Source organism: Rhodamnia argentea, chromosome 5 (genome assembly GCF_020921035.1).
Source record: "Rhodamnia argentea isolate NSW1041297 chromosome 5, ASM2092103v1, whole genome shotgun sequence".
NCBI lineage: Eukaryota > Viridiplantae > Streptophyta > Magnoliopsida > Myrtales > Myrtaceae > Rhodamnia > Rhodamnia argentea.
Window position 1 is genome coordinate 31485875 of NC_063154.1, and position 17477 is coordinate 31503351.

Below are 17477 nucleotides of genomic sequence, written 5' to 3' on the forward strand. Positions count from 1 at the left end.
GTGCCATACTTGAGATCAGCTCATCTCCGTACTTGGTGCTCAAAACTAGATTCCAGCTCAAAAGTATTAATTTGATACTGGAGCTTGATTTGAATAAGAAGTCGATATACTATATATATACGTGTGAGTGTATGGATCATGATGTTTATTTTTAATTATATAACAATTACACTTTTTGGATGTGTTTATTTGAGTGAAAGTATTTTTGAGGAATTTATTTTTCGAACTTTCATTCGTTGATTCATTAAAAACGTCAAAATAATCGAAAATACTTTATGATCAATAAAAATGTTCATGCATAAAATCAAGAAAGCGAAGCGGTGAGAACTCTAAGCAATTTTCTTCTTCTATTTTCACACGTACTTCTCATCCAACGACCGCCGCTTCGCCTTTTCGCCACCGTTCTCCCTCAACTCAATCCACACAAAATCCGAATCTCCACCGCTCCGCTCTGCACCGAATTCTGGTTGTTCTCTCTTCAGCTCGCCGCCTATCGTCTCGGACGGACGATGACTCGATTGGCCTCGGGTGCTTCGGTTGATGAAGCAACGCCGGACCGGGGGAAGGGCCGAGAGTGAAACCGAAATCTCATCCTTCGAATCGAGCGGATCGTATCCAGATGATCCCAACCTCAGCTTGGCAATCCGGATAAGCTCTTGTAAACACCAGCGGCGCCCCACTTTGCGCGCGGCCTAGACGGGCGAAACGAAGGACTCGCAAGCGACGGCAATTGAAGTGGAAGAGAACAGAAACAAAGCAAAAATCGACAAACGTATTTGGAATGAATCGAAATTTACTCAAAAGTTCAATCGGAGATGAAACGACCTGATGGTTCAGCAGCGACGACGGCGTGAGAGAGAAAAAGAATGGAGGAAGACTTGGTGAAGATGAAGATGGACAGAGAGAAAATGATGGATGGCCGAAGAAGGTATAGAGAGAGAGAGAGAGAGAGAGAGAGAGAGAGAGAGAGAGAGAGCTCTCCAGTTGAATGAATGAAGGGGATTGATTGATCTGGAGAGAAGATGAAGCTCAGGGACCAACCATGGTTGCCTTGCCTGTACAGAAGATGAAGCTCGGGATCGTCATTTATTGTTTAGCCACCACGACTGTCGAACTTGACCACGGAGTTTCCTGGTCGTTGAATGTGCTGCGTCCTCTGACCAGCAAGTGTTCGGTCAATTGCGCAAGAGAGCATCAGAGGGTGAGACGATTTTGAAAAAACAATCAGGGGAAGACAGCCGTTTACTCACGACATGCAGGCGATGCCGAAATTGTCAATGAACAGTCGCACTTAGCAGGTCGTTTCATCTCCGATTGAACTCTAGAATTAATTTAGATTCGTTCTGCATTTGTCTGTTGATTATTGTTTCGCTTTTGATTTCTCCCATTCTGTTGCTGTCTTCCCAAATACCATTGCCTTTGGTTTCCCTGTGGAGGAGCAATCGAGTTTGCAACGAAAGTGTTTGATGGAATGACGAAGCTGGACTCTGTTTCGAAGAATACCCGTTCAACAGAGAGAATCAGAGAGCTTTATCTGACAGTGAGAGCAAGTTCAAGTTCGAGAGCGCAAGATGTTGCCGATTCTAAGGCGAAAACCCACTGCCGGAGGCTTGAATGCTGTGTTGTTAAGAGAGAGGTTGCGGAAGAGTTGTACCGCAGCAACGCAGTTACAGAGTTATGCTACTCAGGGGAAAGAGAACACGGTCAGAGAGGCTCTGAATGCCACGCTTGAGGAGGAGATGTCTGCAGATCCTACTGTATTTCTAATGTGTCTAAATGTTTTCTTTTCTACATATCGGCTGGCCTTATATCAGCCCCAATAGTTTCAGGAGAAGCTGCAGCATGAATTGGTGCTCAACATTCCTACGGCCTTGTTGAATCACCCTGTTGAGCGCGAGAATCGTCCATGGCATACAAAATAAGAGTGTATCTCATTCACTGTGTGTGTATAACATCTCCGGTATGTTCCTCCAACCAAAGTTGTTCCTCATCCTCTGCTTTTTCAGGTTTGCAGTCCCCCATTTTGAATGCAGTGTATTAGTTGCATTATTTGAATGCATTGTCATCAAGGAGTGGATAGTTTGCGTGGTCACAAATTTAAGCGGTGTTTACTCAAGTCTCCTTTTCAGTTAATATTATGATGGTAGAAACATAAGCTGCAGAAAAAATGACATATACATGACACAAATGCTCAATACAACATCGTAGGCGCAGGATGGCACCATTGTTGTTGCTCTGATTAACTCAGCTTGTAATATTTGGTATTAGGCTCAGAAAGCTTCATGTCTCCTCCGTCCTGTTCCCACCTTCTTTTGTTTGAAAGGGTAAGCAATCACCCGCAAATTCTGGACATGCTTGTCTTGTTTCGAACTAGTAAATTGCTTTTGCTATTCGGTGGCTCTTTGCCCTCATAAACTTTGATCGGTGACCTGTTGTTGCATAGCTTAACCCCTATTCTCTAAATCGTTGCTCCATTTGGTAACAAGGGTAATTAGTTGATGATTCAGTCTTATCGAATTCGATTTGTTAATTACATGCTCTAGTGTTCTAGGGTTTGGATCTGCTTTGCTTCATGGTTATTAGTGTCAATATTACGAGTTGTTTTATTCTGTTATAATGCGGTGCAAGGAAATTGGTGAGCTCCTAAAGCTCACTCCTGGGCAACGTTGTCATTGATTATAGGCTATCTGCTGCATTTGTTTCTCTTTGTATACATGTATCTAGTGACAGCAGATTAGCATAAAGACTTTTGGCAATACAAATCATGAAGATCTGAAGAAGTATCTTTGTGGATTTTTTTACACTACATGGGGAAAAAGCACATAGTTATGTGTGAATTATTTGTGATTGACGTCTATCAAGAAGCTGTGACTAATGTCTTTCTTTTGCGAATGCCTGTCAACCCTGGGATCGATACTACATCCCTTTGGCCCGTCCATGACTCCTAATGAGCTTCACTGGCCACGATTTGTTACAAATACCAAAGAGTTGACATTCATTTGTTTTCCTGAATATGTTGCTTGGGGAATCCAACCGGAACACCCTGGACATGTACATGTTTTGAACAGCCAATACATGAAAAGCTGGACATGAGAAATATCTGTGATGATTTAAGCTCCATATCTTAACAGGCTATTGGTATGACATCGTGGGATCACCGGTTTGAAAAAGCGATGCTCCGAATCAATTTCATTGTCCAATTCAAGAGATGTGAGAGGCCATGAAAATCCGGCTTAGAATGGCTTGCTTTTTATGTAGAATGTTTGATCCCACCTGTAGTGAAACATGAGAACTACAATAGACTCGGGTGTGAAATGTCTTTTTAATTTGCTGGCTACGAAAAGATTTAGCATAGATTGGAATTTTTTCTTATCATGAAAATCAAAATTTAGTTCAACGGAATAAATTCTAAACCCTCTTCATATCAGAAGAAACTAACGTAGTACAAGTTGCACCAACATGCAAAAAGATTGGCATAACATCTTCAAGAATGTGAAAAGAGATGACGAAAGGAATGTGACGTAAGTAGTTGACCTCAAAAAATCCCAGGTTGCTTAAGAAAGGGGTTTTTTTTTGTGTTTGTCAAATTAGAAAGTCTAATTGACATCATGCCTCATGAAAGTCATCGATGTTAACCTACAATCTAAAGCATTCTTGAAGAATTGGTGTCCATTAATAGCTATTTTCAATTAGTTAAACGTAGTCATGATCCGATTCTTGTCTTTACTTAAATTCATTTTTTTCCTAGTTCCAAATGGACACTTTGAGAACAATAACATGTCATATAGTTTTCGAGACAAGCCAAATCAACTTGGCAAAACGTAATATTGATCCCTCATATATAGCAATCATAATTAAACTTGATATATGCCGGTGATGGATTAGGCTAAACATTACCACTTTACTCTCCTGATCTTGCTGTATTAGCACTTCGAAGAAGGGATGCTCCGGATCAAATTCACTAGCAAATTTAGGAGAATTGGGTGGCTTTGGAGGTGCAGGATCACGAAAAACCTGCTTAGAATGGTTCACCTCGAGTCTAGACAGTTCGTGACTACAGTTAGTTAAAAATGAGAACTTTAATAGTCTTTCGTATGAGCACTTCCTTAACTACACGAAAAACCTGCTTAGAATGGTTCACTCCGAATCTAGACAGTTCGTGACTATAGTTAGCTAAAAATGAGAACTTTAATAGTCTTTCGTATGAGCACTTCCTCAACTATCTTACTGTGAAAATATCTATACGTAGAATGAAATTTATGATTATCGTAAAAATCGAAATTCAAACAATTTGACGGATATATTATAAGTGCTCACCACGTCAGAAGAAGGTAACGAGAAATCCAAGGATAAATTTATACTTTTGAAAGTGTTCGAGCATTAAAGAAATAATGAGTATCATTCTAGTAATATATTCGATCGCATTATAAAACTATATAGAGGAAAAAAAATCTCCAACAAGTGGACATCAACTGCCAATGCAATCATGGAAATCCTTACACCGAGGAATTCAGTAGACATTGGATTGAAAATTTCTTTAATTGACCAACTATGAAAAGATGTAGTACAGATTGGAAATTGCTTTGCCATGCCCATCAAGATTCAGTTAATTTGCCAAAACAAATTCTGAATGCTCTTCCCATGAGAAGAAACTAATAAACTTCAATTTGCGCCCACATGCCAAAACACTTGTCATAAAATCTTCAAGGATTCGAAAAGACACGACAAAAAGAATCTGATGAAAGTTCACTGGAGCTTGTAAAACCATTCTCATAAAATCTTAAGCCCTATGCCTTGAATTTCAAAGTTGGCATATGGCTTCAGGGAAGTGTACTCGATGTTACTGCACTCTACAGTTCCAAAGGTCGGTTGAGCCACCAGAAACCTTAAAGCAGCACCTAATTCAAGATGTTGTTTCCAAGATGGAAGTTATATAATCAACATTAGCAATCAACTTCCTCCGTCTCATGACTCATACCCACATGTTGACTGCTAACACTAGGATCAAGGAATGGGATCATACACTTTCCGGACCATCGCATTCTTTAAAACAAAGGTCATGCTTTTATCTGTTTTGCCAAATCGGAAGCAGAATCCAGCCTAGCAATTCTGAAGTTCTGTTCTCACCGAAAGTGAGCTACAGCAATGCTTCCTCTGCTGCGTCCTGTTGCATAGCTTTGTTCACCCAAGTCTTATCAGTGGTTCTGAAGATGGATAGTCCGAACACGATATCGTCCCTTCTAATAGGCTCGAACACACGCGTCTCCTGCATTCAGAGAAGTTTCTCTCATGAATGCAGCCCAATTGGCAGATAACTTTCCATAATGTTCGTGCCTGATGAGCTTCAACGGCCATGATTTGCCTCGAAATATGAGGGCCACGGTCTGCGGCCTTTGCTTGATGTGCATCTTTTGGAATGAATTGGGAACTCTCTGCTCAAATAGAAGTTTTGCAATCTTGTCATTAAAAAGAAGAAAAAACCAGTGTTTTCTGAGGAAGACAGTATAAGGATCCTTTTCAAAGCATGTGAAGGATAGAAACAGAAACTCTTGGCACGATGCACGATTAACCTAGAGCTAAAATAGTCTAGCGATTCTATGTGATTTAAATCCAAGAGTTGTTATTGTCATGAGGATCTTACCACATAGCTTTTCTTCAGATATATTCACCTCACCACAATATGAAAGATAGGTTACTTGGGTTTGAATTTGCTGGCCGGTTCAAGAGCTCTGCACAGGCCCAGCTCTTTCAGCTTACCTGCAGCAGTCGCAAACATAACATGAGAAAAGGTTTTGTTATGTCAAACTCATCCACCAACATAGCAACCTTAAATCATTAGATATAAGTCTTTCTATTGGTCTAGCTTCTTGAGGCCTATATGAACACCAATACGATTCTCAGCACAATCAAATCCAAAATGTCCGGTTTGCTTGTCTCCATTGGCTTGACAAATACGAGATCTCCCAATACATACAAATGCCCCCACGGGAGAGCTAGAGACAGAACTACAAAGATGACTTTAACACAGCCTCTCTTAGCCTAACGATTCGCAGAGTTCCTGTATGGAATTCAAATCAAACACAATAACAACACAGTCTAGGGGATATTAGCCAGTAGATTAAGATTCATACCTCAAACTCAGTGTTGATGAATGTGCATAGGAACCGCCATGAACTTCACAAACCTGATTAGATTCCATTGCCTGACGAATCCAAGGACACTTGGGTGAACGCACCCCCCAAGACTTCAAGCTCGAGAGAAGCATCACGGCAATCATCGGCACCTTCCAATTTCGGCGAGACAAATCCACAACTGCTGAGGCTTAGTTCCACGAATTGCCACTCATTGGCGGATATTCTATCTCAGAGGTGCATATATCGAATGTGATTCATGGAAAATAGAGTCCCTTCAGATTTGAAGATAAAAAATTGGCCCTCCCAGAGAGAGTAATGCTCTGCGAATTCATTCCAACCCTTTGATAATCAAACCATCTCATCACATTTTTCCACTTCCGCAAGCCAAATAATTGGACTGTTCAACACTCTCAGAAGCATCCCTTTCGAGAGATTCTCACCATATTTCTCATGAACCTCTTTGGTATTCCCTGTGCGGAAAATAAAACCCATAATCTTCATAAGACTATGATACTTAATTTCAAATGCAGAATGAAGATCAACATAACAAGAATGCATAAACCAAAAAGGACATCCTGAAGCACATTCTTTTCGGTTCATTCAGATTTGGAATGTGGAATTAATGACTCTGCCCATCTGGATTATTATGAGCCTTACAAACCCAATCAGAATAGAAGTACGCTTCCCTTATTCATCAAGACTATGCAAGGAGATATTATTTGGAAATTTTGGACCAGGCAAAGTGACACTTCGAGAGTTCATCTCGATCAATGTAAATCAAGTCCTTACCAGCACTAGTGAATATGTAGACTCTGCACACAACATCATCCCTATCAAGGAGAGTAAACACACAAACATCCTCCACATGCAGACCAGCAGAAAAATGCCCTGATCGTGTCCATAGCACCAGCTTTACCGTCCATGGCCTGCCTGATTACCTGACAGTCGTAATTTGCTTGCTTTCCAGAATACTTTTCCTAGTGAATTGAACGGGAGCAGTTTGCCCAGGTACATGGTTGAAAAAACCAATATATGGTGAACATAGACCAAACATAGTAAGCATACACTAATGACAGAATCAATTCACACACACCGCGAATAAAAGGTGGTAGTTGATAGTTTCATGAGTTTTAACATACAGTAAACAATATAATGAAAAGTCATCAATCTTAGCCGGCAAATCGAAGTCAAATGTCAAAAAAATCTATGCTCTCCATGTCCTATACACACATCCACACACACAAATGAACTTGAGCCACACAGACCACAAGCGCAGGGGAAAAAGAGCAAAGACATCGATGACTGGATTATGGATGGAATTGAAGATTTTAATTGAAGCTGTTACAATTCTCTCAAGCGCAGCTCAAAAGGGAGCGGCAAAAGTTTCAATTCGTATTGGCCTTCGCAAGTGGCGTGAAGCGGCATCTCCAATATTAATCTCATCAAATAACTCCGGTACTCACCAGCTTTGAGACTTCGAACACAATATCATCTCCATCGACGAGCATGAAATACGCAGAGATCTCCCTACACAGAATTGTTTCTCTCGCAAATGCTCTCCTACGGGCAGAGAAGAAGGCCACAAGACTTCACCGGCCACAATCTGCACTCCCAGGTGCAAGGGAAAAGAACGAATTTAAAAAGGGAGCCCTAGCTGAAGAAGACGACGATTGAGGAAGGTTTTACGAAAACCAGCTTCCGACTTCAACTAATTGACGCGCAATAAGACATGAAAATGGGAAGAAATTCTGGCATACCGGAGAAATGATGTGAGGAGCGTATGAAGTTGACGAAGTGAGGACTGTCTAGACTCGGCGGTGCCATATCCGGCGTCGCGCTTTCGTCTTTTCTCCAGCAACGACGACGAAGAGCAGAAACCATGCTCAGCTCGCGCGAAGAATCCTTTGCAGGGATGGAGGCGAGACCCGATGTGGTGGGTTGATGATAACGTCGCCTGACCGAAGCAAAGAAATGAAAGATGAAATTATCTCTCATCTTCATTCGACTTTTCTTGTTCCTCTCCGGGGGGTCAAAGGGAAAATGAAAATTGGGAAAGAAATCAATTTCAATTGGATCTACTTTTACCTCATTTTTTTATTGCGCATATGTATTTGTTTATGCCGACAACTTTTGTATGGCTTTATTGAGATCACCCATCCCCTCCCAATTGCGTTCCCACTGGTATCCAAACAGTGTCCCCCCATATAGATTTGGCGTGCTTAGCGTACCCTTAGAAAAGATCTTCATTTTGGGGCACTCTTCCACTGTAATAATCCACAGGGATGGAAACCTCAAGACGCAACTTGTGTTGGAGGAGAAGCATTCTAGGCTTGGCATATTTTTGAGTATCAACAATTTTAGCTTCCCAAAAGAAATCACTTGTCCTTTTTCATTTTCATCTTTTGCCACTACTTCTTTCATTCTTTCACATCCTATTATAATCATCTCCTCAAGATGCACCAAACTTGCTATCGTTGAAGCTGTTCCTAAATGTACCAATCCAGGCGAATTTTTCACCACCAACTTGGTCAAATTTTGGAAGGATGTCACGACTGGAAACAGTATCGTCAACTCGGGACAATCCCGGACCTCAAGTGTTTCGATGCTCGGAAGAATTTTGGGCAATGAACAGTCTTCTCTCCACACACGCTTTAGCTTGTGTAGCTTGCTCAACTTAAGTTTTCTTAAACTTTCAAGCACTGGATGTTTTCCCTCGTCAACAATCCCTCCGTGGGAATATATCTTCAAAAGAGCTACGTAAGATCTCAAGACTTTCCATATTCTGAAATCTCTCTATTAGGAAACTGGGAGGAAAGGTGGCCTTTTCATCTTGGAAGCATGCCAATGTTAGTGCTTTTGGCTTGCCAAAGATGTCATCGGGAAATTTCCCATCTCGTATCATCTGAATATCCTTAGCGACTAATAAAAGTCTATTTAAGTTGGGAAAGTCCTGTCAAATTGCCAACGCAACATGAGAAATAAATTCAACAAAGGTTCATCAATAAGTGAAGTGCTGTAAAACCTAAACCTAATTCAGATGATTCACATGAAAGGTGCTCATCTTCCTACGATTCATTAAATCTCAAGAGCCTTGCATACAAGTCTTAAGGTTTTAAAGTCTCAAATAGAGACTGGTAACATTAAGTTGGTAGAGCGAATCTAAATTCAAGTGCCCTCTAGCTCGCCATATTCATCTTTTATTAGAAATATCTTATCTTGGTAATAAAAGTTTATCATCTTCGGAAATATTGTAATGAGGTGCACTCATAATGTTTCTAAGAAAAATATGGGTTCCACAAACTGGATAGTGTGCTCATTTGCAAACTCATAGGTAGGGGGTTTCGTGATCTCCATAGTATTATATTCTTACGTGATTATGTAGCGGACGTGAAATATAATGGGTGAATTAAAGAATTAAGTTAAAAAATCATTTTGAGTTTATTTTTCTTAGAGTTTGTAGAAAAAAAAAATAGAGCATAAAAGTACGATGGAAGACGTGTCAACAATGGAGAGGATCTCGTGTGAAATCCTCATTGACTTCCCCAAGGAGCACCATTAGATAAGATTAGAATACGAACATATTGTGTAGTCAGCAAAAATCTGTTATTATTTTTGTAGTTCTACGTAATGGAATATCGTATGTGTTTCCACAAATGAAAAGTATACTTGAGATACTAAAAATATCTTATGTTGTCGACAAACTAATTGGCAAGACAGATCATATTTTTTGTACTATCATAACGTGACGTGATTACGTAGAGGACATGAGATTAGTGGGTACTTTAAAGAACTAAGTAGAAACCGAGGAAAAGCAGATGAAATCATACCCTCTCAAACGAAGAGTGCGCTTCTTGGTCTGAAAGGTCCCGTTGATCATCTTCTCGAGTCCACTTGCTCATGGATGCCGCAAAAGACAACATGTTCGGTTTATCACGGTGAGTCACTCGCAACTCCTTCAAGAATTGCCAATTCAAAGTGGGCAAGTTAGGGCAGAAGGTCTTGAGTCGTGTCATATCATGTAACATCAAAGACGTTAGTTTCGGAAAAAGAACTTGAGCAATATTGGAGTGTCGAGTGTCGTCTCCATTAGTGACTATTTCCTCGATCCTACAAGATTCCACTCGAAGCTTCCCAAGTTGGGTTAGACTTGTAGCCACCCAATGCGGAAACAGATTTTCTAGGCTCTCGCAATTTTTGACCTTCACTTCCCGAAGAGAGTCAAAAGTGAGAGTTTCTTGAGGATTGTCGGGCCATATTTTGCTTAAATTGTCCATGTGAGAGAGAACCATGCACATGAGCCCAAGAAATTGTACCTGCCATTTTGAGAAAAATGATACAATGAGTGTGATCATATTGAGTTGTGATCTCGAAGAAGGAATTTCCAAAGTTCTCTAGCTCTCACAAATCATAAGAATGCAAGAGCTTGCTAGTGACATAAACAGGGAGGGGCTAATTGATGCTTTCATTTCAGCTATGACAAATGCATTCAGATAATCACTCGTACATTAAGAATCCCTTTAATTGTTGGAAAGTTACAATGATGAATATTAACATGCAGTTTGTCAGATTTGTTCGCACTCATCGATGTCAAAGTTGGTTGCGCTAACCTTTTTATGAGTTGAGAATTTCTTAGATTTATTTGCTTTCAAGGAATGAATGAACTTGAAGCACGGTTCAAAGCAAGTTTGACACACGTGCTTCAATTCGGTCGAGATTTGTATACATATTCTTCTTCTCTCTTCCTAATGTTGGCTCCAATGCCCCGCTGATGGGTGCAGTTCAAAAAAATTAACTTCCCATTTTCATCTCTACTAGATTTAGAAAAATCCAGAAATTATTAGCAAAAGCGAATCGGTTACAATATGTTAGTATCATATGTGTACGGAGGTAAAAGTACTCTGTACTATGATGTTTATTTGCTTGTTATAGCATGGACTTGGAAGATGATTATATATATATATATATGATTATATATATATATATATATACATACTTTTTTATATAGATCAATGGCTGAGATCAATATGCTTGTTAAAATTCATGACCCGCATAACAACAAAGCCAACCTCTATGGGAAAACTTCAAACCCCTCGCAAACGAACTTTCAAAATGGTACTTGTCTTAAAAAAAAAAAAAAACCCTGAAATTGTTGATTTCGAAATAGTACTTGTCTTAAATCTTTTCCATCCAGCGACCACGTGCATCTCACGTGCCATTTTACTCTCTAGGGCCGGGGGAATTTCGAAATTTGCTAGGTGTGCTGCTTTTGAATTTTCCCCTCCTACAATAGTAAAAAAAGGTGAAGGCTCCCCCGCTAATCACGCAAGGAACCCCACCAAATCCGAGAAAGAAAGCTGGAAAAAAAAAAAAAAAAACAAGGAGAAACAAAGACGAGGGTCAAAGAAATGGGAGACACAGCTTTTGGTCCAACCGTCCAACGCAAGAGTCGACAAAAAAGAGTTTGCGCCATCTGAATTCCAACTGCTCTTTTTCCTTCTCTGTTCAATTATTACTATTATCATCGTCATTATTATCATAATTATTCCATTTTCTCAAACATTTTTTATAATCTAATATAGTACTATAATTTATTTGCAACTCGAGTCCGATACTATTCAATGCGTCTTCTCGTTACATAGATTATTTCTCCAAGTTTCATCTTTATTATTTATGGAAATTTTTGTACTGAAAGAAAATTAATTCGAAAGAGGCATGGGCAACATAACGACTTGAATAAATTACCTATGTTATGATCTTAGAAAAAGCAAATTGGGTCAATTTACTAGTTCTACATTGAGAAGATTCGGATCCAACCACCGGCAAGAATTGGGTGTAAGAGGAAACCAATTTCTTATCCTTGATTGATGCCGTGTTCAAAGGGTTTTTTTTTTAGCCCAAACAAAAAGCCGGAATCGGATGTTACATTGCTCTGGAACAAAAATTGTTTCATGTGACGCGTGCATTCATTTGACAAGATGATTTATCTGAAAAACAAAAGCATTGGATTCAGGAAAAGAAGACTAACCCGTGGAGTGAAAAGTGAAGGCATATTATAGTCAATATCCATTGAAGACTGCCACGTCAAACTTCTCATTTTGGGGCAGTAGGCAATCCTCAGATATTCTATTTTGGGACAATCCAACGCATGATTCTTTCCCGATAGGAAACTAGTCAAATTGGGCAACCATTTCGGTATCATCCAACCGAGCCTCGGGAATGAAATCTTCTCCATTGCGCTTCCCTGCCCTTCTTCATCTTCGATCACTCCTTCCATTTGATCACACTCCCTTATTTCCATATATTCTAGATTGGCAAGGCACCAAGCCATCGATGGGGTGAAAGCATGTCTCAAGTTGCTGCATTTATAAAGAGTCAGAGAAGATAGAGAATTGAAGCGCATCATTCCTTGAAGATCTTTGTTCCATAGTTGCCTCAACTTCGGTAGATTGACCAACTTCAAATATTGTAGCCGAGGCAGCACCCGAGTGCTTTCCACGCCCTCAAGCCCTCCAAGATCGAATATTTCTTCCAAAGACTTGCAATCGTGCACTTGCAAGCTCGTCATTTTCTCCAAAACAAGCATCAATTTGGATGGCATAGCATTAATAAATGATGGACACTTATCCACCACCAGGGTTTTTAATCGCCAAGATGAATTGACGGGATTATGTTCATTGTGCCACTTTCCAATGAGTTCGGGGAACTCAAACAGCCGCACAAACTCAGCCTTAGCAACCATAGCCTGTCGGAAAATGCATCATTAAATGTAAAATTCTAGTTAGCAAAAGCGGTTACTTTATCGGTGATAAAAAACAACCAATTGCACAGAACTTAGTAGCTGATGCATACCATTTCTTTAAACACATTTTGGATGGTCATGTTGAGGTTTTCCTTCCAAAAATACTGGTACTCTGTTGGTCCATACTGTTTCGTCATATCTACTTTTACTCTATCCAGCTTTGGGGCCTCTATTGGCCCCTCGGAGAAGAACTTCATGTTGGGACATCCATTCACAATGACGTCTTCCAAGAGAGGGAATATTAAAGCGCATCCACCTGAGCTGAAACATTTCAACTCTATCAACCCATCAAGCTCCATACATTTCAAATGATGGAAAGCCACTTCATGCCTCTCCTTACTTCCCTTGTCACTAATAACTTCTGTCAATATCCCGCAATTACTTATCCTCAATTTTGTGAGAGCCACCAAATTTTCAGCTATTGTCGGTGTAAACATACTTGATAACCCATCACAATCTGACATATTTAGAGCCTTCAAATGTTTAATTTGTCTTGAAAAGGGTAATATTACTTTCCGCTCTTGACTAGGGCCTTCCGAGACTTCCACATCACTGCTTGGCTCTTCTAGATAAGATTCACGTACGATTAGCTCTTCCAAGTTGGTTAAACTCTCAATAAAACGACTTGTGGATGTTGCAGATTCCTTGGAGAGATGACGAAGCTCAAGAACGCTAAGCTTGCAAAAGAATTCCTCATCATGAAAATCCCCATGCCATATCTCCATCCGTTCACATAAATCCAATTTGACCTCTTGGAGATTGGGGAATAAGCCCCGAGAGAATAATCAAATCAGAATTTAAAGCCAGCTAATAAAAGAGTACTCGAGTATTATGACTTTAGTCGTGAATAATCAACTCTTGGAAATTAGGATATGCACCTTGAAAAAAAAATAGTCAAATCAGAACCTAAAGTCAGCTTAGTTAAAAATGCATGCATGTATTATGGTATAAGTCCTGCATATCGTGCATTTTAGAATATTGAATCTAAAAAGAAAAAGAATATCGAATCTCTTGTCTCAACGGAAAGATATGTGCCCTAATGAAACCAACAACGTCGTTGATATTTTATATTTGACTTGTATCCATATTTAAACTTAAGTAACTCCTTACATTCATCTTTCTATAGATATATCCATTGTGAAAATAACATTTGCATCAATAACAGCCGCAATTGCACGAATTTCAGTTGTTAATATTAATGGTAATGTCTCATATTTCCGTTTTTATCATAAAATCAATATCCGTATAGGGTTCAAATTAGACAACACACTTCGTGCCATGGTAAGATCACACCACATGCCACGTGTTTGCAATCTTTGCGGTACTTAAGAGAGAGTTAAATCATCAGAATTGGCCCTTTTTTTTTTTTTTTGAGGGTTCAATGAGTATGCATTTGGTACGTTATACATGGACAAGAATGTTTGGTCAACACTTGAAGAACATATGATGTTTCAATGTTGTAATATGTCTATGGATTCAAAGAGAGTCGTCCAGTTTACATCCTCAATTTTAGAGCTACTTTTATGAGATTCTTGGCTTTGACGTTAACAATCACTTCAAATATTCACCATGGAAGCTAAACAAATAATCTTGGGTCGTACCTTTTCTATCAAGAAGAGAGGCTGTTTATGACGTGGTATCTCATTCTCAAACCGGGAAGCAAGTATCTCTACTTTGTTACAGCCATCTACCCTCAAGGTCTTTAATGCCGGCCAATGGGAAGTATGTGCTCTGTCGTAGAGGCACGTCAACTCTGTTAGATGCTCATGCTGGAGGGAGGTTAACTTTGGGAAATCAAACCCGGGAACTGGTACTCCTTCTTCCTTCTCGATGAGTTTTGCAATGCCACATTCACGGATCTCCAACTCTTCAAGTTGGGTTAGATCTCTAAATATTAACGCTGGAAATAGAGAGGTGAGGCTATTGCATTCGGATACGCTAATAGAACGTAGACACTGGAATTCAACTTGACGGTGAAGTTCCTTATCCCACACGCACTTTAGATTTGGTAATCCCGATATTGTCGGCTCTCTTAACGGAAGAGCAACGGGATGCCCATCTAGAGGAATTAGTGGCTGAAGTTCGAAAATGACTTCAAGCGAACCACATGCTTTTGCCTTTAAACTTTCCGGGCTCTTGAGCTGTCCTAGAAGGAAAGAAGGAACAACGGTCACAAGCTTGTTGCATCCATCCACGTAAAGCGATTTTAGCTTGGGGAAAGATTCCACAACAACTTGATTGTCCCATATCATCTCGATGCTATCCATGCCGGTGACATATAATGTCTCCAAGCTAGGCAAAGCAACCTGCAGATATTTGCTCACGAAATTGATGATTCGGTTAAATTACGAATTCATGAACTTCCAAGACGTAAATACAGATGAGTGTCAAGATGTAAATTACATATTCACGAAATTGGTGTCCTGTCTTAAAGTTGCACAAAAGGAAAAAACATAAAATAAAAAAGTTTGCAAAACATCTCCATACTGATGTGGATGACTCTAGGACGAGAAGGGAAGGCTATCTGAATTATTGGAGACAAATAAAAAAGTAGGAATTCTATTCTGATCGGATTACGTTGACAGTGATCAAAATTGTAATCCGGATATGCTCATTTAACAATCATATAATCGCATTAGTCTAAGAGAAAGCAATTAAAAAAAATTACTTGGGTCAAAAGAACAAATCTTACTTACATCATTCCACACTTGAAATAATTAAGTATACTTAAATCGATTGAATTTTCCCTTTACAATTGATTAACCTTTTATCAGTGCCGGACGAGTCGGATGACTCAATCGAAATGGCTAATCTGCAAAATGTATCTTATTTATTTAACAACAGTTTCATAAGAATGGTCTTGCAGTTCATGTAAAAACTAAAATGAGTGATTTCCTTTTGCTGGTGCAATTAAGAGAGAGTAAAGCTTCCTTTGATCAGGGAAAAAAAGTGAGATCTTGTAGCTGCAAATGAAGTAAATTAAGAGAGAGTAAAGCTTCCTTCAAACTCTTGAATGTTACTGGTCGCTTTCCTCTTTGGTGTTTTTTCAATTGCCTTCAATGTGTATATATATGTGTGCAGGTACAATTAGAGATGTTCAACCATATTTATGGAAACAATTTCTAGAGAAATTAAAAGTAAGAAATTTGCAACTCAATACTTTTTGGAAACTCTCAACACTTATTTTTATATACTACTCATTCTCTTTTCAATTATTTTAATCGAAGTACCGCCTCAAAAGGGTAATTATTAATTAACCTTAGAACATAGAAGTCACTGAATTGACGTGGTAAAAGAACAATGCAGCTGAGGATAGCTTGAGGAAGAATATTAGCAATTAGAAAGAAAAGGTGCAATACAGTGAAAGGTGTGATTTTATCTGCTATCGAATGCTTAAAATCAACATTATATCACTCTAAAAGCAATTTAAAAAAGAATTACAAGGGTCAAACGAACGAATCTTACTTGCGTCATTCCACACTTGAAAGAACTACACTTAATTCGATTTAGTTTTCCCTTTAAAATTCATTGATCTTTTATCAGTCCTAGAAAGTCCAATAGTTTGATACCGACTACATATCATACATACACTTGAATCAAATGATTGAAGATTTTTGAACTCATTATAAAAGATTAAAATTATCTAAGAGACCCAACGTATTAATCTTGTGGGACGGCCCATTTTCACAGCCTAACAACATTTCAGGAGAATGACCTATATTGCTTTTAGTTTAGTCAGAATGGACCCGCCAGTAAATTACTCTCTTTCATTTTCCAGTGAAATGTTCTTCCACTTCCGCTGGAACCATAATCCTGTGGAAAGCTTTGTTTTCTGTTTTTATTTTTTATTTTTTTTTTTGCAAAGAATAACTAGTCTTTTCCAAACGTTCATTACTATAAGAAAATCCTTAGTCTGCCACGCCATCACCCATCACTTCCATCCATACAACAAATTTCACTTCTTTGTGTTTCGTTCGTTGGAGTATCGTCAACGCCGACAAGATTACGATGAAAAAATTTAAAAAAAAAAGGCAAAAAAGGCAAAGCCCCACCATCAACTTCGGCGATAATCATGTAATTATAAAAGGGCAATCTTATCTACTCAACTAAAACGCTCCACTCCACTGCAATTTTTTTCCGTATAAACTATAGCCGCGAGCTTTTCTTCTTAACTGGGCAATTGTTTATCATTAGTTTACCAATTCAGTTTAATGTTAGTAAATTACTATTAATGACCAACTTAACAAGTGGAATTTGTTTTGTTTTAAATCCAATGGCCGATGTTGGATAACGGGACTGGTCCCGTGAAATAGCATATAGGGCCACAACATTTATCGATAATAGTGTAACGTCATTTTCATTGATAAAAAATAATAATAAAGCATTTTCCGCTTGCAAATTGCTCCCCTTTTTAACTTGAATGATTTGTCATCTTCTTTAAAGTTGGCGTTGCGATTATACCTAATGGATCTCCTATTAAATGTCATTATTAAAGCTAGTTAAATAGTTAACTACGTCTCCGCCTGCTAGTTTGGAATTTAATA

At 39.1% G+C, this 17477-nt stretch overlaps 2 protein-coding genes across 2 annotated transcripts; both read right to left on the reverse strand.

The window, feature by feature from the left end:
- Nucleotides 1–8850: 8850 nt before the first annotated feature.
- Nucleotides 8851–13658, reverse strand: LOC115732831. The gene is made up of 4 exons (XM_048279795.1): nt 12984–13658; nt 12160–12876; nt 9962–10447; nt 8851–9084 (listed from the first exon to the last, which is right to left on the reverse strand). Exons 1-4 carry the CDS (start codon nt 13656–13658, stop codon nt 8851–8853), a joined length of 2112 nt encoding a protein of 703 aa, XP_048135752.1.
- Nucleotides 13659–14489: 831 nt separating this feature from the next.
- Nucleotides 14490–15200, reverse strand: LOC125315333. The gene has a single exon (XM_048279796.1). It carries the CDS (start codon nt 15198–15200, stop codon nt 14490–14492), a length of 711 nt encoding a protein of 236 aa, XP_048135753.1.
- Nucleotides 15201–17477: the final 2277 nt, after the last annotated feature.